The sequence below is a fragment of the Lutra lutra genome, chromosome X, assembly GCF_902655055.1.
Source record: "Lutra lutra chromosome X, mLutLut1.2, whole genome shotgun sequence".
NCBI lineage: Eukaryota > Metazoa > Chordata > Mammalia > Carnivora > Mustelidae > Lutra > Lutra lutra.
The window spans coordinates 28,816,971-28,841,837 of NC_062296.1; the positions used below are offsets into that span (position 1 = coordinate 28,816,971).

The 24,867-nt window shown below is 39.9% G+C and overlaps 1 protein-coding gene across 2 annotated transcripts in view; it reads right to left on the reverse strand.

Moving 5' to 3' along the window:
- Positions 1-11,358: 11,358 nt before the first annotated feature.
- Positions 11,359-24,867, reverse strand: part of WDR44 (WD repeat domain 44) — an 89,656-nt gene continuing 76,147 nt past the window's right edge. For both annotated transcript variants that reach the window (XM_047716022.1, XM_047716023.1), the window contains 7 exons: positions 23,548-23,670; positions 19,268-19,459; positions 18,989-19,090; positions 18,655-18,770; positions 17,672-17,799; positions 16,345-16,479; positions 11,359-12,528 (listed from right to left, as the gene is read on the reverse strand). In XM_047716022.1, the coding sequence (XP_047571978.1) occupies positions 12,434-12,528; positions 16,345-16,479; positions 17,672-17,799; positions 18,655-18,770; positions 18,989-19,090; positions 19,268-19,459; positions 23,548-23,670 (891 nt within the window). In that variant the 3' untranslated portion in view covers positions 11,359-12,433. The remainder of the gene's footprint in view (positions 12,529-16,344; positions 16,480-17,671; positions 17,800-18,654; positions 18,771-18,988; positions 19,091-19,267; positions 19,460-23,547; positions 23,671-24,867) is intronic.

Here is a 24,867-nt window from a genome sequence, read left to right on the forward strand (position 1 = left end):
GTGAGCAATGGGACAGATGGGAGCTACGCTTGTGGGGAGCAGAGCATAAGCTATAAACTTGTCAAATCACTAAGTTGTACTCCTGAAACTAATGTAACGTTGTGTGTCAACTATATTAAAAAAAAAACAAAAAACAAAAACGTTACTAGCACAAAGCCTGACCTGTCCTGGCAGCTGGGTGAGACGGGGTGATGGGGTTGGCCCAGTTGGGGTTCCTAGTTGCTCTGGGTCTAGCACAGCCAGCCCCAGAAGCAATTCCTATCTCCCCTATCTGTTTCCCTTTCTTTCATTGTTTTAAAAAGATTTTTCTTTATTTGACAGAGAGAGAGAGAAATCAAGAGAGCACAAGCAGGGGGCGCCTGCGTGGCTCAGTGGGTTAAAGCCTCTGCCTTCAGCTCAGGTCATGATCCCAGAGTCCTGGGATCAAGCCCCGCATCGGGCTCTCCACTCAGCGGGGAGCCTGCTTTCCTCCTCTCTCTCTGCCTGCCTCTCTGCCTACTTGTGATCTCTGTCTGTCAAATAAATAAAATCTTAAAAAAAAAAAAAAAAGAGCACAAGCAGGGGGAACGGCAGAGGAAGAGGGAGAAGCAGGCTCCCCGCTGAGCTGAGCAGGGAGCCTGATGTGGGGCTTGATCCCCGGACCCTGGGATCATGTTCGGAGCTGAAGACAGATGCTTAACCGACTGAGCCACCCAGGCAACCCCCTCTGCTTCCCTTTCTTCCAACATTTTTTCAATGCCCTATTTTTCTAATTAGAAATTCTGACAAAGATATTTATGTCTATATCTCTCATTGTTACTCATAGTAATAAAATACAGGTACATCCTGAATGTTTAATAGATGCTTAATCCGTGTCCATATGATAGAACATTTATACGCCATAAAAAATACGGAAACTGCCCATATGTAGCATAGTATTCAAGTTACCTTGTATAATTGTATAAGCTCTTAAAAATATATATGCATAAGATTAAATACACTAAAATATTAGTACTGGTTATCTCTGAATTACAATATTCCGGGTGATTATTTATTTATACTGTTTGGTATATGTCAGGTTTTCTATGATGAGCAAGTATTAAAGTGAAATAAATAAAATCTTAAGTTAAAAAAGATTTCTTACGAATTTGTGTCAGCTTATACACCTGTTATGCCAACGACCGAATCATCTCTAATGTCTAACCCTTGCTACTAGTCCCAGCCAGCAGTCAGCATATAGAAATCAACTCTGGTCCCACAAATGCTGCCCCAAGGGTAATATTTTGCATGTACATAATCCTTAAATCATGGCTTAAAAAAAAAATAAAAAAATTTAAATTTAAAAAATTTTAAAAATAAAAAATGTTTTAAAATTAAAAAAATTTAAAAATATATGATTTTAAAATTATAGATTTTCACTAAATCTTCTTAAGATTTAGGTTTCTCATGAAACGGAAACTTGAGTATACATGTCACGGATCTTCACATTGTTTATGTTCTTGCATTAATCTGAAAAGGCTTTATTACCAATTCTAACAGTGGGAAAGTTTTCAATTAATGAAGGGTGTTCTGATTGTGACTTTGGAGGGAAAGGGCTGTACCTTATTATCTTTCTGCCCTTTACAGTACCTAATATAGTAGGAACTCAGAAAACATGCAATAAAATAATTGAAATCATATATTGTAACTCTTTCATGAGTAAGATCCAAAGCATTCATATTACACATGGTTCAAGGCAACCTAGGTGATTATCTGAAAATTTTTTGCTTTGAAATTTTCCTGGTCTTGTTTTAGCCTCGACTAGCTGCTTCAAACTTGGTGCACACGGAGTTTTGAAATTCTGATGAGCTCTTCAGAAGTACATCAAAAATATATTTTGTCAGAGAAATTAGGGTTACTTTTCCCATTAAATACCAAAAGTTTTTGCAGAAATTGCTAAGAGGATCTTCAAATTCACGTGGAAATGCGAGTGACCCAGAACAGCTAAAACAATTTTTTTAAAAGATTTTATTTATTTATTTGACAGACAGAGATCACAGTAGGCAGAGAGGCAGGCAGAGAGAGAGGAAGGGAAGCAGGCTCCCTGCTGAGCAGAGCCCGATGCGGGGCTCGGGGCTCGATCCCAGGACCCTGGGATCATGACCTGAGCTGAAGGCAGAGGCTTTAACCCACTGAGCCACCCAGGCGCCCAAGCTCAAACAATTTTGAAAAGGAGAAACAAAGATGGAAAACTCATAGTTCCCAATTTCAAAAGTTATTACCCAGGTGGAGTAATCAAGACAATTTGGCACTGGAATATGGATGGGCATATAGATCAATGGAACAGAATTGCGACCCCAGAAATAAAAACGAAAATAAAAAAAATAAAAACTCAAAACAGATCATAGACCTAAATGTAAGGAGTAAAACCGTAAGACTTTTATAAAAAAAACAAACAAACTTAGGAATAAATCTCTAATCGAATTTGGCAGTGGTTTCCTAGATACGACATCAAAAGCAAAAATGACAAAAGAAAAAAATCAATATATGAAAATTAGAAAGACTTGTGCTTCGAAGGGCACATCATGGTCAATCAATATATTTTCAAATCATATAGCTGATAAGGGATTTGTACCCAGAATACATAAAGTACTCTTACAAGTCAGTAACAAAAAGAAAAATAACTCAGTTTAAAAATGGGCAAAAGATTTAAATAGACATTTTTCCAAAGACATACAAATGCTGAGCAAGCACATGAAAAGATGCACCTGGGTGGCTCAGTGGGTTAAGCCTCTGCCTTCAGCTCGGGTCATGATCTTAGGGTCCTGGGATCGAGACCCGAATCAGGCTCTCTGCTCAGCGGGGAGCCTGTTTCCCCCACTCTCTGCCTGCCTCTCTGCCTACTTGTGATCTCTCTCTCCCTCTGTTAAATAAATAAATAAAATCTTTCAAAAAAAAAAAAAAGAAATGCAGATCAAGACCATAATGAAAATACATTTCACTTCCACAAGGATAGCTGTAATTAAAAAACGGACTATAACCAGTTGTTGATGAGGATGTGAGGAAACTGGACCCTGACTCACTGCTAGTGGAAGGGCAAAATGGTGCAGCCACTGAAGAAAACAGCTTTGCAGTTCCTCAAAAACTAAATAAAAAGTTACCACGTTACCCAGCAATTCTATTCCTAGGTTTATACCTAAGAGAATTGAAAACAAGTGCCCAGGGGGCCCCTGGGTGGCTCATTCGTTAAGCAGCTGCCTTCGACTCAGGTCCTGATTCCAGGACCCTGGGATCGAGCCCGCATCTGGCTTTCTGCTCAGCAGGAAGCCTGCTTTTCCTTCTCCCACTCCCCCTGCTTGTGTTCCCTCTCTTGCTATGTCTCTCTCTGCCAAATAAATAAAACCTTAAAAAAAAAAAAGAAAAAGAAAACAAATGTGCACACAAAAAGATGTACACCAAAGTTCAAAACTCATAGTAGCCGAAGACGGGAAATAAGACAAAGGTACAACGGGGGTATTATTTAGACATGAAATGGAATACAGATATATGATACAACATGGATGAAAATATTAACTAAGAAAAGCCAGAGACAAAAGAACACATATAATGATTCCATTTATACGAAATGTCCACAATAAGCAAATCCACGGAGACAGTAGACTAGTGGGACTGGGGCTGGGTGCATGGAACTGGGAAGTGGGAAGTGATTGCTGTGGGCACAAGATTTCTTCTTGGGGGGATGAAAATATTATAAACTTGGTGGTGATGGTTGCACATCACTACATGGGTGAATTTTATGGCATGTGAATTTTACATCAATAAAGATGTTTAAAAGTGCACGAGAAGGAATGACTTTGAATTTTAGACATTTTAGTATCTGTATATGTGTAAACACTACACACACACACACACACACACACACACCCCCTTCAACGATGCAGGGGTTGGGGGGGCTGCACCCCCATGCAGTCAAAAATCCACTTATAACTTTTGACTTCCTAAGAACTTCACTACTAATAGCTTACTCTTGGCTGGAAGCCTTACTAATAACATAAACAGTTGATTAACACGTATTTTCTGTGTTACATGTATTATATACCGTATTGTTACAACGAAGTAAGCTAGGAAAAAGAAATTATTAAGAAAATCATAAGGAAAGTACATTTACAGAACTGTATTTACTGGGGAAAAGAAAATCTGCTTATAGGGGCGCTTGGCTGGCTTGGTGGGTAGAGTATGTGACTCTCGATCTCAGGGTTGTGAGTTTAAGACCTACACTGGGTGTAGAGATTGACATAAAAAAACAAAACAAAAAACCTTTCAAGAAAAGAATCTGCTTATAAGTGGACCTACACAGTTCAAACTTGTGTTCCCATGTCGTTCAAGGGCCAACTGTGTGTGTATATACAAAATGCGCATTATGTATGTGTGTATAGATAATGTATATGTGTATATATAAATGTGTATATATATAAATTTATAAGCCTTGACATTCTATTTTACAGTCACTTTCATATTTGAGATCTCTGTTTTAGATGGATTTCATGTATAACTCTGAGCTCGGAGGCTGTCATTAGTATTTTTAAAAAACATTTTATTTATTTATTTTAGAGAGAGAGTGAGAGCATGAGAGGGGAGAAGGTCAGAGGGAGAAGCAGACTCCCCTGGTTGGGAGCCCGATGTGGGACTCGATCCCGGGACTCCAGGATCATGACCTGAGCCAAAGGCAGCCGCTTAACCAACTGAGCCACCCAGGTGCCCAGTCATTAGTATTTTTAATTTCCCTGTTTCCTCTTTGTCAATTTTTAGGTTCATTTTAAATAAAATGACTGTCAGGGCAGTGTCATGAACTGATTTATGTTGCCCCCAAGTTCCTATGTTGAAGCCCTAATCCCTAAAACCTTGGAATGTGACTCTATTATATGGAGTTAGGGCCTTTAAAGAGGTGATACAGTCAGGCCTTCAGGTGAGGCTTAATCCAATGTTAACTGGTGGCCTTTTAAGAAGTGGAAATCTGGACATGAAGGGAGGCATCAGGGCACGTGTGCACCGAGCGATGACCTCGGGAAGAGTAGTCTGAGCGCGGCCATCTGCCCGCCAAGGAGAGGCCTCCGAAGAAACCGAAGCTGCCAGCATCTTGATCTTAGACTTCTAACCTCCAGAACCGTGAGCAAACAAGTTTGTGTTGTTGAAGCCACTCAGGCTGTGGTATTTTATGACAGAACAAGCAAATGAATGCAGGCAGACTCATCTGTAACTGTTATGGGCTGTCAGGCTCGCCTCCAGGAAGAGCCACAGTATGAATCCCAACCACCAGCGCCCTCAACTTCTACAGTGTCCCTTAGAATGGGGGTACTTCAGTGGCTTTTCATCAAGAGAGAGGATTAAGTTGTGCATAACCAAGTCAGAAATGACCTTCTTGGAAAGAATGCCTTTCTTATCTTCTAAAGAATTACTAATTCTTCATGTCACTAAATAATGTATTCTCAAATGTTTGCTTTTTGACAACTCAGAATCCTGCTTATATATAAGCCAAGTGTAATGAACACCTGCCTGCATGATGAATTCGAGAAGTGGGTTTCTAGGAAACTGACATTCTTTATACATATGTAGAGACTTATGTATTCCTTATAAATTGTTTTTAAAGATTTTATTTATTTATTTTTTTAAAGATTTTATTTATTTGACAGATCACAAGTAGGCAGAGAGGCAGGCAGAGAGAGAGGAAGGGAAGCAGGCTCCCTGCTGAGCAGAGAGCCCGATGCGAGGCTCGATCCCAGGACTCCGGGATCATGACCTGGGCCGAAGGCAGCGGCTTTAAACCACTGAGCCACCCAGGCGCCCCAAGATTTTATTTATTTATTTGACAGAGAGATCACAAGTAGGCAGAGGCAGGCGGTGGGGGTGGAGGAAGCAGACTTCCCGCTGAGCAGGGAGCCCAATATGGGGCTCGATCCCAGGACCCTGAGATCATGACCTGAGCTGAAGGCAGAGGCTTAGCCCACTGAGCCACCCAGGCGCCCCATAAATTCTTTTCTTCATGTAAGTTATTTATATACACAAATACATATATATTCCCCTCTCCCTCAATAAATGGGCTGACATTGAGGCAAGAAAATCAGAGATGACCACTTTAATCATGTAAACACAGTCTTAACAGAATTACATTCTTGTTTCTCCTTGTAGACTCCCTTAAGATCTTGACACAGACTAAGCCCTTGATGTTTGCTGAATGAGTGGAACCTCAGTGTAACAGGACAGAACAGTAACTAATTTAGGAATAAGCATCTGAAAGCCAGGCAGGAAGTGGTCTACAAAAAAAATGCCACAGCTTATTACATAAGGATGGCTATGTACGTCATCAAATCCCAAGTGATTTTATAAAGGGACAGATAATTTAATCTAATATTAAAAAAGATAATGTGGATGGAGAGAAAGGTGCTCACCTACATAACTTTAGAAGACAGTGTTGTGACCAGAACCATGACACCAAAGATAAAGGACTATACGTAAAAACTGCACTCCTGTTGGTAAAGTTGTTTTTCATGGGGTATGGGTTACCAATTCTGAAACTGCTGAATGTGCTGTGCTGGGATTGAATAAATAAGTAAATGGATAGAGTAAATGGTGGGAGCCAGGTTTCTCACTGTTGGAGGTTACTGATAAGCAAGCAGAAGAAACTAGAAAGATCTATGTATTAATAGATTAGACAGAGACATCAATAAGAACTCATATTTAATTAAATACTGATAGTTGCATAGAAATATTTGTAATTTGTATATACAGATATTAGCATATACACATATGTCCTTGCTCTGCCAGCTGAGAAGGCCTAAGAGAAAGGACACCTGGTGGCGATGAGCACATCTACCACCCAGATGGTGGTTTCTGATGCCCTTCTCCCATAAAAGGAACCAGGGCTCCTTGATTAAATGGCTGGGGCAGGAAACAGATAAGAGGAGCCTGGAGCATCTTGGAGTGACAGAAAGCAAGGAAATGCTCAAAAAAGGGGGGGGGGGCTTTGTCAACTGGACACAGAAGCCACCTTGAAAGAATTCTTAATTGTTAAGGGCTGGAAAAAGTTAAACAACAAAATAATACAGTATTGGTTTACAACTCAAAGCATAAAATAAATACCCACGAGCCCATGCTAACATCAAGAAAGGGTTGAGTTAATACGTATAAATGAGACAGAAGAGACCTATCTTCTGCACATGACAATGCCAAGTAAGTTGCAGAGCTACTTGCCACTCGAGGAGGCAGGCCGTAACTCCTCTCCACACTTTGAGTTTGGGCTGTGCTTAGTGATTCATTTCCGAAGAGCAGATTTATAGAAAGAAAGAAAACATTAACTCTGTAGTGGAGAAGCTTGACAAACACAACCTCAGCCAAGTGCTAAGTCATGTTCTTAGTACGTTTCCTTATTGTGATGCAATGAAAAGAGCAATTTACCTCTGTCGTCTTCCTCCCAGTCCATAAACCCAGTCAAATGATGAGAAAAACTAAAGACAAACCCAAACCCAGGGACATTCAACAACATACTTGACCAGTACTTCTCGAAACTGTTGAGGTTATCAAAAGCATGAAAAATCTGAAAAACCGTAATGGCTAAGAGGAGACTGAGGAGACCTGACAAGCACAGTAATATCATATCCTGGAAGAGATCCCAGAACAGAAAAAGGACATTAGCTTAAAAACTACTGAAATCTGAATAAAGCACACAGTTTAGTAGTAATGTACCAATTGTTGGTTTTTTGATGTGAAAAATTTACCACAGAAACGTAAGACATTAACAACAGAGAAAGTGGTATGGGAGATACAGGAACTCTTTGCAAACTTTCCTGAAAATCTTATAAACTAGTTTTTTTAAAGATTTTATTTATTTATTTGACAGAGATGACAAGTCAGCAGAGAGGCAGGCAGAGAGAGAGAGGAGGAAGCAGGCTCCCCGCTAAGCAGAGAGCCCGATGCAGGACTGGATCCCAGAACCCTGGGATCATGACCTGAGCCAAAGGCAGAGGCTTTAACCCGCTGAGCCACCCAGGCACCCCTAAACTATTTCTCTTTAGAAAAGATTTATTTGAAGGTGGGGAGAAGGGGCAGAGAGAGAATCTCCAGCAGACTCCACGCTGAGTGCAGCGAAGCCCAATGCAGGGCTCGACCTCACGACCCCAAGGATCAAGACCTGAGCCAAAATCAAGTCAGGTGCTTAACCAACCAAATCACCCAGACACCCCTTAATGTTCTCAAATAAAATGTTTATTTAAATTAAGAAAACTTCATATGACTAAATGCAATATGGTATTCTGTATTGGATCTTAGAACTGAAAAAGGACACTAGAGGAAAAAAACTGCTGCAGTTTGAAGAGTCTGGACTTTACTTAACAGTAGTGTAGCAGGTTGGTTTCTTAGTGTTGACTAACGCCCCATAGTAATGTAGCTGTCAACATGACGGGAAACTGAGAAAGGAGTATATGGGAATTCAGTATTTTCTGCAACTTTTTTGTAAATCTAAAGTTATTCCAAAGTAACAATTTTATTTTAAAAAATGTAATGCAGGGTAGCTGGATGATGGAGCAAACTATCTGCTTGGACCACCCTAGCTAACTTCCATGAACGCATTTGGTTTGTTTGGGACTCTGTGACAGATCTCTCCTTGCGGTCTACACTGCCACCGCCCTCCACCTCGCTGCGTCCACCTGAATGGCTTTCACGTGTGTGAATGTATACCAGAGCAGTGCCTGTGGTTAGGAAGGGAAGCCTGGATGAGTCCAATCTAGAGAACAAAACAGAACAAAACGGAACAGGCAAAGCTTCCGAACTGAAGGGAACCGGAGAGCAGCTGAGTGCAGGGGTCTATTAAGCTGGAGTTAGCTCAAAGCAGAAGACAGTTAAGATTTTGGGGGGAAATAAGACAAAAAGATTTCAGGCCGGGAGGAGAGGACCAGAGACCAGGGAAAATGTCACTACGGAGGGTACTCGGTTTTCTCTGCCCTACCTCTCTCTGGCTTACTTATAAACTCTGTTACCCATACTACCCTTGGGGCTGATAATATCAGATGAACAAAGACTGGCCTGAGATCAAGTGGCTGCCACCAGTAACCAGGAAGGGTGCGACAGACAGGGCTGAGGACGAGAAGGGGCATTTCTGGGGCCACAGCCACAAGATGGTTCCAAGCCTCTTACTTGTCTCTGTGGGCATCTTCTCCGCCAGACTGTGAGTTCTCCTGGCACAGGAATGCGGTCTGATTCTGCTGTAGTCCCAGTGGCGCTGTGTGTGCGGTAGGTATTCAATAAACACCTGCTTCATGAATAAGTAAGTCAGAGAGCTAGAAACCAGTAAAACTGGGAATGTTTTTCTTTTGAAAAGTGATGGGGAAACATTAAATCCCAAACAGGTCTTCACCTTGAATCCTCATAGTAACTGAGGTTATTTAAAAATATTCTAACCCTTGGAAAAGGCTGCTTTTCTTTAACTAAAAATAACTGAAATCCTTAAGAAAAATATTCTTTTTTTCATGAGTAGGGATATCTGGCCTCTGATTCTCAAAGTTACACAACTGAAATCAGGATCTGAGGGATAATACATTGTTAAACATGTTATTTTAAGAACAAAAAGTCTCTGCCCAGCTGTACCATTTGAAGATCATAGAAAATGGCATGCTAAATTATGTTGAGTCATTAATATTTTAATTCCAATTAAGATAAATGAGAGAGAGAGAAAAAAGCTCAAAATGACTTTTCAAAGAGCTTTTAATACACAGAAGGAGAAATTGGAAAAAAGGAGAGTATGGTTACTTTTTTCTTTTTTTCACAAGCTAGGTTTATTCACTTTAATAGATTGTTCACTGCTCTAAGATGGTAAGATTATAGCTGACTTTAACTATTAAAATGTTCTCGGGGTGCCTGGGTGACTCAGTGGGTTGGGCCTCTGCCTTTGGCTCAGGTCATGATCCCGGGGTGCTGGGATCGAGCCCCGCATCGGGCTCTCTGCCCAGCGGGGAGCCTGCTTCTTCCTCTCTCTCTGCCTGCCTCTCTGCCTACTTGTGATCTCTCTGTCCAATAAATAAATAAAATCTTTAAAAAAAAATAAAATGTTCTCTCTTCTGAAGAGGTGATGGTAGATGGTTTAAGATTAAAGCATCAAGTTGGAAAAAAAAAAGTTGGTGCCTTATGTCAACCCCTAAAAGGCTATTCAACCAAGAAATCTCAGATGTCTAGAAAGCACTTCTATATCTTTTTTACGGGGGAAGAGGGTTTAGAGGGCATGAAGGGATTTGGGAAAGGTAGTGAGAAATGTACATTTGTTGAGAACACCTACTTACCAGGCACCAAGCTTTAGACATACATGATTTCTCAGTAAAAATTTATAATTTCAGTTAGGTGTTCTCCTATTATAGACAAGGAAATGGAAATTAATATAGGATAAATAACTTACCCAAGGAATATGCTAATGGAGGGAGCCAAAACTAAGTTTATCTGATTCTATACTCTGTGCTTTTTCTTCCGCACCACTTATTATAGTGAGTTTCTAATACTCATTTTACAGAGAAATATTAATCAGTTTTTCTTAGTATACATCTTGAGTCTCTGTTTTCAAATTCACCTTCTGACTTGTAAATCTGCATGTTATTTATGTAGTGTCAGCAAACATTTAAAAAACTAAACCTAGAAAGGTTAGTATTAGTCTCTCAAACTTGCATGCCAACTATTTTTTGCCTTTTTGTTCCAGAAACCACAAGAAACCTATCAGGAAATATTCATATGGCAAGGCCCCAATTATCTGCAATTGAAATGATTAGTGCCACAACAGTACTACAAGTCTTTGGGCAGAAGTCAGTGAAAGCCAAGCTGCCTCTAAGAGTTGAAGACATCAAATTCTCTGAAACACTAGATCGATCCAACTACCAGCCAGATCTTGAGACTAAAGCAACGGACCGGTTACAGAGCCAATGGCCTAACAACTCCATGTGTCAGGTAGAGTACAGAAGAGCGAGCAGAGAAGGGGGAGAGCACAGCACTGGCAATAGCAAAAAGAAAAAAAAGAAAAAGAAAAAAAAAAGGCAGCACAGGGGTGAAACCAAGGCAAACAACATGCAATGAAACAGAATATCCAGAACACTCCAAGACCACGCTGATGAATAAGGATATGATCATGGCTTTCCAGCTTCTCACACAGATACCAAAACCAAATACAATAAAGAACACATAAGCATACAGGTGAACTCTTATCAGTTTAGAATTAGAAAAATATTTTTTTGTAAGGTATGTGGTTAATGCACTGTAAGTCAGGGGTCCAGATTCTGGTCTTCTGCTCGTTAAAAATCAAAGTATAAAGTAAGACTTTGTTTTTCTTACATTTCTCAGTTTCCCAAGGTCATCTGAAAATAAAGTCACATATTTAACAAGTGTTTGGTGACCAACTTTTAATAATACATATTTAATTTTCAGAAACATATGCTAACCATCAACAACATGATCAGGGTTCCATTGCCCCAGATGTTATTTCATTGGTACATTATATCAATATTTACAAAGGCTTTCAAATTCAACAACACAAAACAAAACAGCTTAATTTTTAAAACTACAATGCTTTAAAAAAATGTAAACAGTTCATTTTTACATTATTGTAAAAAAGAAGACTCACTCCTTAATGCGGCTTAATTTTTTTAAGTGAGCAAAGCCTGGTGCTCATGGATATAGAATGAAAAGAATTTTTTACATAGAAACATTGTGCTCCAGTGTAGCAAAAAAAAAAAAAAAAAAAAAAAAAAAAAGAAAGAAAGAAAGAAAGAAAGAAAAGAATGGGAAAAAGAAAAAAGAAGATAAAGAAAAAGAGAAAGGAAGAAAAATTATATATATACATACAAAGAAAAGAATCTTAAGTCCACAATTTAGACCACACACAAAAAAAATCTTGTCCCCAAATTGAGAAATTTATAAAAACCATTTACACATAGTTGTTGACCTATTGAAAACCTGTATAACATCTTCAAAACAGTAACTCAGTCAATACCACTTTTCTGAAAAATGAAGTTTTGTGCAAAAGAAACTTTATAAGCTAGAAACAAGACTCCCCCCCCACCGTAAGAGGCCAAAAGGGCCACTGAAATAATTTAACTCTGTTAGATTTAGTGCATGTAACCAAAAGGCACACACATGGATTAATATATTAATATATTTTCATGCAGAAACCTGTGCATGTTCACAATTATGTAACAAAAACACAAATATAACAAAACATAAAGCCTAATGTTTGGCAATGTTATTCTAGCCACATTTCTGTCTAGTCTATCAGTCCAGGGTTTATAGGTCATTAACACTGCCACTCAAAAAATATATTATATTTGAACAACTTCCAATAAAAATTAAACAACAAAAAAAGGATGTTAGCCTGAAACACTATAATATACTTTTTTCAGTTCTGATACATACAGAAACTTACTGATATGTTTATTTTAAATGTCATTTCAAATTAAGGTGCATTTTTCCTTTTGTTAATAAACACTTTGATTGCTCCAGTGAAGTCAGCAGAAAGAAGAACTTCTGTATTATCTGTCTTCATGATACCTTAAAAGCATAAAAAAAAGTTTTTAGTTGAATATAAAGTCTGCTGTTTTAAGTGTCACGTGCCCGTGACCCCACACATTTTCCCCACATTTTCAGGTTTTCCCCCCAAGATTTTTTTAAAAGATTTTATTTATTTATTTCACAGACAGAAATCACAAGTAGGCAGAGAGGCAGACAGAGACAGAGAGGGGGAAGCAGGCTCCCCGAGCAGAGAGCCTGACGTGGGGCTTGATCCCAGGACCCTGGGATCATGACCCGAGCCGAAGGCAGAGGCTTAACCCACTGAGCCACCCAGGCGCCCTAAGATTTTTTTTTTAAGTAATCTCTACACCCAAAGTGGGGCTCAAACTCACAACCCCAAGATCAAGAGTCATACACTCCCCTGACCAAGCCAGCCAGGTGCCAGTCTCTTTTCCAGCTCACTCCAGTAATCCTTTCATTCTCCTGCACTCTCCTCCTCTCTGAGGTTCGCTTCCACTTCCGGTGCCTTAGCCGGTCTTTCCCTGGTTTGGGGAGATTACAGTCCCTTGGGGCCTGAATGCCTGGATTTACTCCCAGGCAGCCTAGGCCTCTAAACTGTCCAATGCTTCACTTCACAGCAAGAGGACAGCATGTCGTTCAGCTCCAGAACTGGAATGCAGGCAGAATGGGATCAGCTGGGCCAAGTGTGCTGTTATCAGGGGTCTCTAGTGAGGCTGACAGTAAGGTTCACGGTCCAGCAGACATACTGAAATTGCCGGGAAATGAAGTACACATGATGCCTCTGTGAATGCGCACAGCAACTTGCTTCCACGGTCTGTATGAAGAGCTGTGTAGCTGTGCTGAAGGGCGAAATGCCTACCTCTGACATTTACCAGTAAAAAGCATTTAACAAACAAAATTCACAATTCCATTATGCACAGGTAAAAACTATAGATTTATGAAGGACTGATTAGTAAGGAAGAAAATAATCCAAACTTTAACTGGAAACTTGGGTACAGAATGGGTTAAGACAAAATGGCTTCATTTAGATTTGCTAAAAACATATCCTAAGCCTGTGAACATTCCTTCCCACTCTCTGGCCTATCTCAACCCTGTGCTAGGCAGCAGGAGGCAGCAAAGGACTTGCGATAGGAGACGATGAGAAAGGCTGGAGAAGAACATGATTCCTAGTGTACAGATAAATGCTCTGTAAGATACAACAACAATAAAGACGTCTCCTACACAGCAGGCATTTTGCTAGACACTTTATATGTTCTCTTTAATTCTTATCACAAACTTATAAACTAGGGATTATCATGACTTTATACATGAGAAAAACTGAAGCATAAATCGCCAACTATGTCAGATAGAGGGCAATCAGATATATTTTATGATCTCATACCAGTTTTCAGAGTTTTCTTTTTACATTTTACCTCGATGAGTACAAAACAGCAAACACAAATCTGAGTATAATCCATTAAAAGTTGTGCCACTATAAAAAGGACCCAGCAAGTCAACTGAACCTTGTTAATATGGTGGAGTTCTGAAAAAAATATTTAAAAAGGACTTTTTCATCTTTCAAGTTGTTTTAAACGTGAGAATTTTCAGAGGCAACTGGATGGCTCAGTCAGTTAAGCGTCCAACTCTCAATTTCAGCTCAGGTCATGGTATCAGGGTTGTGAGACTTTTGTGAGAGCTCTGCACTCGGGCGTGGAGACTCCTTGGGATTCTCTCTCTCCCTCCGGCCCTCCCCCACAGTTCACACTCTCTCTATAAAAATAAAACCTTAAGGGGCGCCTGGGTGGCTCAGTGGGTTAAAGCCTCTGCCTTCAGCTCAGGTCATGGTCCCAGGGTCCTGGGATTGAACCCCACATCAGGCTCTCTGTTCAGCAGGGAGCCTGCTTCCCTTCCTCTCTCTTTCTGCCTGCCTCTCTGCCTACTTGTGATCTCTGTCAAATAAATAAATAAAATCTTTTTAAAAATTCCTTAAAAAGGCTAGAATTTCCAGTGAAATGTGGAGGGGAGATGCACAGAGTATAAAAAGGTATCACTGGGAGGGAAAAAAATAGCCCAAATGATGAGTTAAAGGAGAACACTGGATCTGGTTCTGAGAAAAAAAGAAAAAGAAAAAGAAAAAGAAAAACTGCCAAACAGGCATTTAGTAAAGGTTTAATAATGCTGACTTGGTATATTTCTAAATCTTGTAACTGAAGGAAGTGCTAGACTGAAGTTCATCTTTGCTATCACAGACAGAAGAAATAGTGTATTTAGTGTAATGCACAGTGTAAATAATACCGCAAGGGAAATTACTTGAGATTAAATGAAATAAAATACTTGTGAACTCTAAAGTATTCAAATACTTTTAGAAGAGCCGTTTGTACACTGTAACTTTTGTTGTGGTTTTAAAACTCTCTAAAAAGTCTAGCTATAGTCTCTAGAATGAAAAAGAACATTTAATCAACTATTCTGAAATTCATTTCAACAATACATTTGTTTTCCAAATTTATATGGTCTCACCATACTCTTAAGGGCTAACAGGGACTTCTTCTTCTTCTTCTTTTTTTTTTTTTTTAATTTGAGAGAGCGCTGGGTGGGAGGGAGAGGGAGAGGATCTCCAGCAGACTCTCTGCTGATCTCACAACTCTGATATCATGACCTGAGCCAAAATCAAGAGTCAGACGCTCAACCGACTGAGTCACCCAGGCACCCCTAACAGGAACCATTTTTATATAATTGACACTCGGTACAACTTTTTGGTGGTTTCCTTTTACTTCCTAATCTGACCATTTTATATAACTGGAATTACTCCTTATTTCCCTAAACATATGCTGCAAATCACAAGAAATCACAGGCTTGTAAACAGCTACCTGAGAAGTTATAAAGCTATCAGTTTGTGGCAAGTAGAAAAGGACACTACTTTTATTTGGTTTAATTCATTTGTTCAACCCATGCTTATTAGGACTAACTATATGTAGGCAATGGCATTAGAATAATATATAGGACATAATAAGTCTCTGTCCTCAGAATGGCAGTCTGTTAGAAGAGACAGACAACAAAGAAATTTTGTATTTGTATGTCTTGTTTGCACTTCTCCAAAGGGAACAACTGACCATAATAAAAAAAAAAATAATGAACTTTTGGGGAGTCTGGGTGACATAGTCGATTTAGGTGTCTGCCTTCAGCTCAGGTCATGATGGGACTGAGTCCTGCACTGGGCTCCCTGCTCAGCAGGAAGTCTGCTTCTCCCTCTACCCTTCCCCCCTGCTCATGATCTCACTCTCTCAAATAAATAAAATCTTTAAAAATAATAATGATGGGGGCAGCTGGGTGGTTCTACCTTCGGCTGGTCATGATCCCAGGGTCCTGAGATCAAGCACTTGGCTTGTGCTCTCTTTAAAAAAAAAAAAAAAAAAAAATAGGGCGCCTGGGTGGCTCAGTGGGGTAAGCCTCTACCTTCGGCTCAGGTCATGATTTCAGGGTCCTGGGATCGAGTCCCGCATTGGGCTCTCTGCTTGGCAGGGAGCCTATTTCCTCCTCTCTCTCTCTCTCTCTGCCTGCCTCTCTGCCTACTTGTGATCTCTGTCAAATAAATAAATAAAATCTTAAAAAAAAAAACCTTTAAAAAAAAAAAAGAACTTCCAAAATTTTCATTTTTAATTCAAAGGTAAATCTAAATGAAGTAAAACTTGCAAGAAAGAGGTTACTGAAATGTTTGGAAGGGGAAACTCACACTTAAGTCGTAAACAAGAAATATTTCTTCACACACACAAAGACCTCACAATACCCAACGTAGGTCAATGAAGCTATAAGTGCTGACTAGAAAAAATGTAGGTCAAATAAACTATGAGTACCTACCAGAGGGCACGGTATCTAAAACTTCAGCATCTTCACCTTTTTCATTCCCTTCTGCTTTTTCGGATTGCATATCCAAAGACAACATCAAACTTGGGTTTGGAGCAAAGATGGCTGATGTAACAACTGCATTATGTGCTGGGGAAAAAAATGTACTTCAGCATAACTAATAAACTTGATCCTAAACATCCAGACAGAAAGCGTCATATGCAAAAAATACAATAGTGTATTTTTTAAAACAGTATATGTTATTAGCTAGTATCCTTTAAAATTAGCACATAAGTAATTAAGAACTATTTTTTAAAAATATTTTATTTATTTATTTGACAGAGATCACAAGTAGGCAGAGAGGCAGGCAGAGAGAGAGAGGGAAGCAGGCTCCCTGCTGAGCAGGGAACGCGATGTGGGGCTCGATCCCAGGACCCTGGGATCATGACCTGAGCCGAAAGCAGAGGCTTTAACCCACTGATCCACCCAGGTGCCCCATTAAGAACTATTTAAAACCCAAATATATGTGCTTAAAAAAATACCCCATACAGGCATACCTCAGAGATATTGCAGGTTTTGTTTCAGATCATTGTAAAAAAGCGGACATTGCAGTTAAGCAAGTCAAACGAATTTTTCTGTTTGCCAGTGCATATATAAAATTTTTTTTTTTAAGATTTTATTTATTTGACAGAGAGAGAGAGAGATCACAAGTAGGTGGAGAGGCAGGCAGAGAGAGAGAGAAAGAGGAGGAAGCAAGCTCCCCACTGAGCAGAGAGCCCGATACGGGGCTCGATCCCAGGACCCTGGGATCACGACCTGAGCCGAAGGCAGAGGCTTTAACCCACTGAGCCACCCAGGTGCCCCGCATATATAAAAATTTTATCTATCCTGTGCTGCCGTCAATTAATATGCAACAGAATTAGGTACAAAAACAACGTACCCAGCTTAATTAAAATGAGGTGCACCTGTATCAGTTCGGCCTTGGTATAGAAAAGTCAAAGCCAAATACAAAGCAAAAGCAGTTATGGCTGCCAGACTGTCTCTGAAGTAATGCCTATTCACACTTACTTGTAATACATCTCCATCTCTTTTAAAAATATTTTTATTTATTTATTTGACAGACAGAGATCATAAGTAGGCAGAGAGGCAGGCAGAGAGAGAGAGGGAAACAGGCTCCCCGTGGAGCAGAGAGCCTGACGCAGGGCTCGATCCCAGGACCCTGGGATCATGACCTGAGCAGAAGGCAGAGGCTTTAACCCACTGAGCCACTCAGGCGCCCCTAATACATCTCCATCTTAACTTTACTCATTTGGAGGACACACAGGAGTGGGCATTTACTTACCCTTAATACCTTCCCAAAAATCATTCCGGTCTCTCCTGACTGAAGTAAACTTGCTGAGGTCATGGTAAGTACTCCAGATATAAACATACTTATCTTCTGAGCCACTGACGAGGTAACTAAAATCATGGCTAAATTTGGGAAAGAAAAAAAAAAAGTTCTGGATATTTTAGGCTTCCTTCTATCAGCCCTTCCTACTTTAAGACTCCTAAGCGAACACCGAGGAGAGCTTGTTGACATACAGACTCCTAGTCTCACTCGAGAGGTTCTGAACATGCAGGGCTAACATGGAGCCCAGAGGCACAAGGATTTTCACGAAAGCTCTAGATAACTGTGCTGTCTGTTAACCCACACGGGGAGAAACGCCTACTTAAGAGATGAAAGAGAGAAGCAGAACACTTCACCAACTAAATTTCTTGGTAATTACTGGGTAATTCAAGAAGAAAGGAAACTGTTAAGGAAAGGGCTGAATGAAAGAGGGCTATGAGGAAGAAGACGCAGTAATTTCAGGAGCGCCTCCAGACCCCCAATTAAGAGTTCAAATAATAATGTGATGTAAAGGTATAAATACAGGATGCCGGACTTCAGGGTGTTAAAATGCTTTATTGGCTTCAGTACCTAAAAGGATCAAGACCACGGGTGGGTGGCAGGTAAGCTTCCTTTTAGAAAAGCTAACATAAAAGTACAAAACCACAAATTCCAGAGCTGGGAGTGAGTCTTCTAATCCCAGCTCTGCAACTACCAGTGACTTCAGACAAATCACTTCATTTTCTGAGTCTCAGTTTCTTTGTCTGCAGAATAGGGGCAACTCAACTCTGTTGACTGAACAGGTAGACATGGTTAGGACTGCAGGATGACAACGTGAGCAGTCAGTTTTAAAAGTGCAAAGAAAGGAAAAACACCATAGAGACGTAAGGCATAGATCAAAGAAAATATGGGAGTAGAAGAGAAATATCTCTTTTGGGAATTTCTCATTGCCAGTTTACCTGAAACTTGCTTTGATCTGGCTGCTACTGTTGACATAACCCTTATACTTCATGGACAGTGACAAATCTCTAAGATCATATAGTCTGATTCTGGAGTCATTTGAGGTTACTAGTATCTAAAAATAAATCAAAGGAAAAGTTAAAAATGCCATCTTTTAATCTAAGTTAAGGTATAACCAAAAAGGGTATTACATACACATATACAGAGAGAATATACCTCAAAACTAGAAAAGCATTTTCCACATGACCGAAAATACATTCTTAAGCCAAGACAATAAGAATTTTCAGGAGTCTATATACAGTGTGAGGAGAGATGGTTTTGAATACTTAGTACCTTATTTTCTCCAGGTAGAGGTTCAATGCCAGTAATTTTTCTTCCAACTTTGTTGCGTCCTCTGGTAGACCGGACATGTATTTGTGTGTGGTATTTCAAATGCTGAAAAGAAATCACAAATTTAAAATAGGATTAGACGGAACCTCAAAGATAATCTGATACAAGCTACAGAGAGGCCGAGTATCATTCACCCCAATTTATATGCCCAGAGAGGATATACCAACTTATACGAAACTGCTAAGTATTCCATCATGCAATTTACACAACATAATCCTTTACCTCTGTATCATAGAAAATACATCTGCCATCATATGTCCCAATCACTGCGTATTTGCCATTCTGACAGAAATTTGCAGCTGTGATCAATTTTGTTTGACCATCTACTTCATTCCACAAAGCGACTTTTTTGTCAGGTATGTTCCAAAGGCGGAGCTTTCCATCCAATGACCCACTTAGAAAATACCTGTCATCCTAAAAATGTTGCAAAAGAGAAAGCTCTCATTTTACCAGATCAAGAAAAATTCATTAGCAAATCAAAACATAAAGCCTGTTAGAATTAATGCTTAAAACATATTTAGATCCCATTTATAAAATACTATTCTTTAAGGTTTTTTTTTCAGATTTTATTTTTAAGTAATCTCTATACCCAATGTGGGGTCTGAACTCACAACCCCAAGGAGATCAAGAGTCACATGCTCTACAGATTGAGCCAGCCAGGCACCCCCAAGCAAGCATTATTTTATTCACTAAAAATAACTATTAGAAACTTCAGTATTCACTTTGGAAAAATGACTTTCTAGGGGTGCCTGGGTGGCTCAGTGGGTTAAACCTCTGCCTTTGGCTCAGGTCCTGAGCTCAGGGTCCTGGGATCGAGCCCCTGATTGGGCTCTCTGCTCAGCAGGGAGCCTGTTTCTCTCTCTCTCTCTCTGCCTGACTCTCTGCCTACTTGTGATCTCTGTCATATAAATAAATAAAATCTTAACAAAAAAGAAAAATGACTTTCTAATTACTTTATCATATCCTTAAACTGCTTTTCCCAAAGTATGGATGTTAATGGATAATGTGTTGGAGAATGGTTGTGTGGGAGAATGGTTCACGTCAAGTTTGAGAGATTCTGGGTTACAGAAAGTTAGAGAGGATTCTCAGTTAATATGCATTCTCAATCTCCAAAAGAGGAATAAAGTAGGTAGCACTTTCCAACTTATATAACCAGGGACCTTTTTGGGGGGGGTGTTGTGGTTGGGAGAGAGTTGGCAGGAACACCTAGCAGGGTTAGCACCCTCAAGGAACACGCTTTGGGAGAAACTATCCTGTAATGATATGTTTGTCCGGATTTTCCTCTGGGATCCACATAGTACTTGGATAAAAGACTAACGCTGGTTAGCCCAGAGAACCAGTTGTTTTGTGGTCAATTTTGACACCATGTCAGTAGGAAATTGCTTCAGTATTCAAATTCTCAATCCCAAAGCAGGGCTTCTCAACAGGGGGCAAGTTGGCCCCAGAGAGGACATCTAGCAATGTCTGGAGACATTTTTGACTGTCACAACTGGGGATGGGATGTTCTTGGCATCTAGTGGGGAGAGGACAGGAATCCTGTTAAACACTCTGCAATGCACAGGACAGAATTTATTACCTTTACAACAAAGAAAGATCCAGCTCAAAATGTCAAGTGCCAAGAACGAGAAACCCTGCTATACACCAAAGCAGGCCTACCACCAAGCTGGCATAATGAGAGATCACTGGCAGACCATATTATATTAGTTGCAGGGGTATAACGTAATGATTCAAGATTTGTATATGTTGCAAAAATGATCACCTAAACTGGTCTGTTGGTAACGTAAGAATTAAGAGTAAAATAATTGGAATGCCAAAACAAGAAGTATTCCCTTCTGCTTAAGACTATCATTTTTACTCACCTCTGAAGCTTGTCAAAGACATTTATAGAGAAAGGACATTTTTATGGCTGTGGTATAGTAGGCGCTACTTAATGACTACCAGTAGAAGAGCAGAACAAGTAAAAAGACTTCATGTTGGTCTTACAAATCAGAATTTTATTTACATACATGCATACGTGTGTGTATATGTGTGTGCATATATTATCTTCATTTTGCTATTTCTTTTATAATTCTGCTTCCTTCTTTCTAGATAACATTATTTTAATAGAGTCATGTTTCCTAAGAAAATGTTAACACCACACCATCCTACCCCAGCCCCTCTTAAAAATCCTTCAGATCTACAGAATTTTAGAATTAGGGCTTTTCGGTTTCCAAAAATGAAACCAAATGTAAGTATAGAAAAAGTACTGACTAAACAGGAACCTTAATAATAAAGTACTACACAGGTAACTATCACACCTAATACCTCTCCCTTTCCACCCTGACATATTAGTTAAAATAGAGGTGAGGGAAGGATTTTGTTCACAGTTGCTGACAGGAGTAAAGCCATTCTTTTGCTGCATCGTTGGCTGACAGGATGGGGGTGTTATTCAGAAAGAAGCCTCAAAAAGCTTGACGGTCCAAACTGATAAGGTATCTGCAAAGATTAAGCATTTTTAATTTGCCAAGTTCTGAACCAAAGTCTTCTAAGGGTCTATATTTTAAGCCCGCCCTGGGAGGGAAATGATACTGAAGGGGGAAAAAAGTCATTCTTCTCTCTTAATTTGGCGAAAAAGAGGAAGAAATATGAGTGTAAATAAAATGCTGCATTAAATTGGGGAGGGTATGTGCTATGGTGAGTGCTGTGAAGTGTGTAAACCTGGCGATTCGCTGACCTGTACCCCTGGGGATAAAAATATATGTTTAGGGACGCCTGGGTGGCTCAGTTGGTTAAGCAGCTGCCTTCGGTTCGGGTCATGATCCCAGCGTCCTGGGATCGAGTCCCACATCGGGCTCCTTGCTCGTCAGGGAACCTGCTTCTCCCTCTGCCTCTGCCTGCCATTCTGTCTGCCTGTGCTCGCTCTCTCTCCTCTCTCTCTCTGACAAATAAAATCTTTAAAAAAAAAATATATATATATATGTTTATAAAAAATAAAATTTTAAAAAAATGCTGCATTAACATGACAATGGGTGTTAAACATACAGAGATGGGGACGTGAACAGAAATAGGATTTATACATCAACATGGGGGAGGGTAAGTCAGGTCAGCTCAAGTCCTCCACTTATCTCAGCCCGGCTAGTGGAGCAGCACTGGCACGGGCCTTCCCTTGTGCTTATAGTTGTAAAGAGCGAAAATTAATTTAGCCTTACTCTTTTGGTGGCTTTATCCTATAAGAACATAATAAAGTCAGCAATTCCAAGACGAATTTTCCTCCTTTGGTTGCAATCATATGAAATACTTCCTTTTCAGAGGAAAGATTGTGAGGGATTTTCTACACTGAAAATGAATTAACCTGGATCTCATGATTAACAGTATTTCCAGGAGCGCCTGGCTGGTTCAGTCTCTAGAGCATGAGACTCTTGATCTCAGGGTCGTTGAGTTCAAGCCCCATACTGGATGCAGAGCTCACCAAAACAAAACAAAACCCCCACAACACCCAACCAAAAAACCAAAAACAGTATTTCCAGACATTATACAGGAATTCAGTATACCTTATAATGAATTTTGGTCTTTGCCTCTTTCAACCTTTTCTTCTTTGTCTCTTCTCACCCCACCCCTCCCACTGTTCTTCGCACCTGCTGTCTCTTCTTCCTCCGCCTCCGATCTCTCTCACCTTTAACAGCATACATTATTTACACCCTGCATATGTTGTTAAAGATTTGGGATGGCTTTTCATTATTATAGTTACGTTTCTAGTTCTAATACAGATTGGCAGAATATTTCCTTTCTTCTCTTTTCTTTAAATAGGCTACACGCTTGTAACCCAAGGTGGGGCTTAAACTCACAACCTGGAGTTCAAGACCTGAGCTGAGATCAAGAGTCAGATGCTTAATGGGCGCCTGGGAGGCTCAGGCGGTTGAGCATCTGACTCTTGGTTTTGGCTCAGGTCGAAGTCTCAGGGTTGTGAGATTGAACCGCACATTGTTGGGCTCTGCGCTGAGAAGGGAGTCTGCTGGAGACTCTTCCTCCCTCTTTCCCTCCCCACCCCACCTCATGCTGGTGTCTCTCTCTCAAAATAAATAAATCTTAACCAAAAAAAAAAAAAAAGAGACTGCCTGGGTGGCTCAGTTAAGAGTCCAACTCTTGATCTCAGCTCAGGTCTTCATCTCTGGGTTGTGAGCTAAAGCCCCATACTGGGCTCCATGCCGGGTGTGGAGCCTACGCTAAAATAAATAAATGACGAAGGGAGGAAGGGAGGTGGGAGGAAAGAAGGAAAGAAAGAGAAAGACTAAATTAAGTTATTCTTAACTATGTGGCTGTTAATGATTTTTTTCCTATAGTTCAACAGCCCTCCAGAGAAACCAGGTTCCCTCACCTTCCTTATGGTCTAATAAAAAATATATAAAAACAATTCTGGGGCACCTGGGTGGCTCAGTGGGTTAAAGCCTCTGCCTACTTGTGATCTCTCTCTGTCAAATAAATAAATAAAGTTAAAAACAAAAAACAAAAAAACAATTACTTACTCTTGGATGGAAAGCTATGGCAGTGACAAAATCTATATGTTGGAAACAGCAAAGGCATTCTCTTCTGGAAATGTGCCACAACCTGACTGTTTTATCCATCGAAGAAGAAAGCAGGAAGTAGTTCTAGTGAGAAATTGACATTGATCATTTTATCACCCTAAGAAAACACTACTTGCACAATAAAAGCAAACTTTCAGTTCTATGTATCTCAACAGTTTTGTTATTATTGTTATACCTAGCATTAGAAAGAACAAAAGATTATCCAATTCACTTGGAAGATCCTATTTTTCTCCCCATTACATGCCATATTCCTTTGGTTCTAAGACTTTTTTTATATGACCTGTTCTAAAATTAGGATTATCTTGCGATCTATGTTAAAATAAATCTGCTAAGCACCAAGACGACTAAGGTGTGCCTTAGTTTTTATAGTCCCCATATAGTGAAACCAGGCTATGAATATAAGACATCCATTCACATGATTGTCACTTTAGTTATTCTGACATTGGCAACACTGGTGAATTTGAACTCACAAGAATTCCCTAATTGCCACTTAAAATGCCTTCAAAAAGATTACCCTATAATGCAGCATGGAAATGAAAAGTTATTGTGCACCTGTCACACCCAAGGCAAGAAAATGAGAGAAGAGAAATCGTCAAACATCTCAGAATAGATCATAGAATTTTCTAGAAGCTAGAAGAGGGGAGTGTAACTGCTTTAGGCACGCTGATGGCCCATCACCCAGGATCCAAACATCTCTCTGTCAAAAGTTCCCAGCTGGCAGAAGTTCTTTAACTTTTTGGCATAATTTAAGACCTATGTGTTATACTGAATGAGGCAACACAAAGAGACCCTAGTATTCTCTGGTATTCCTAAAGGTGCTAAGCAAATCAAAGCAATGATGACATTTATTGAGTACCTGCAATGTACTAAAAATTGTTAACACTATACTATGAACTAGGTATATCATTATCCTCCTTCACAAATGAGAACACTGAGGCACAGAGATGTTAAATACTAAGCGCAAATATCAATTTGGATATGTTACTGCACTGATAAATATATGACATTTGGGGCTAGCTGTAAAAGTGTATGTTTTATGTAGTCTACCTGTTTTTATTTAATGAATTAATTAGAGAGAGAGCATGCGCACGTGTGCTGCCTGCGGACATGGAGGGGAGGAGCAGAGGAAGACAGGAAGAATCCTTAAGCAGACTCTCAGAAATCAAGAGTCTGATGTTTAACTGAGTGACACAGGTACCCCTACTTGTTTTTAAATAGATAGTGTAAGGGTGCCTGGGTGGCTCAGGTTAAGCCTCTGCC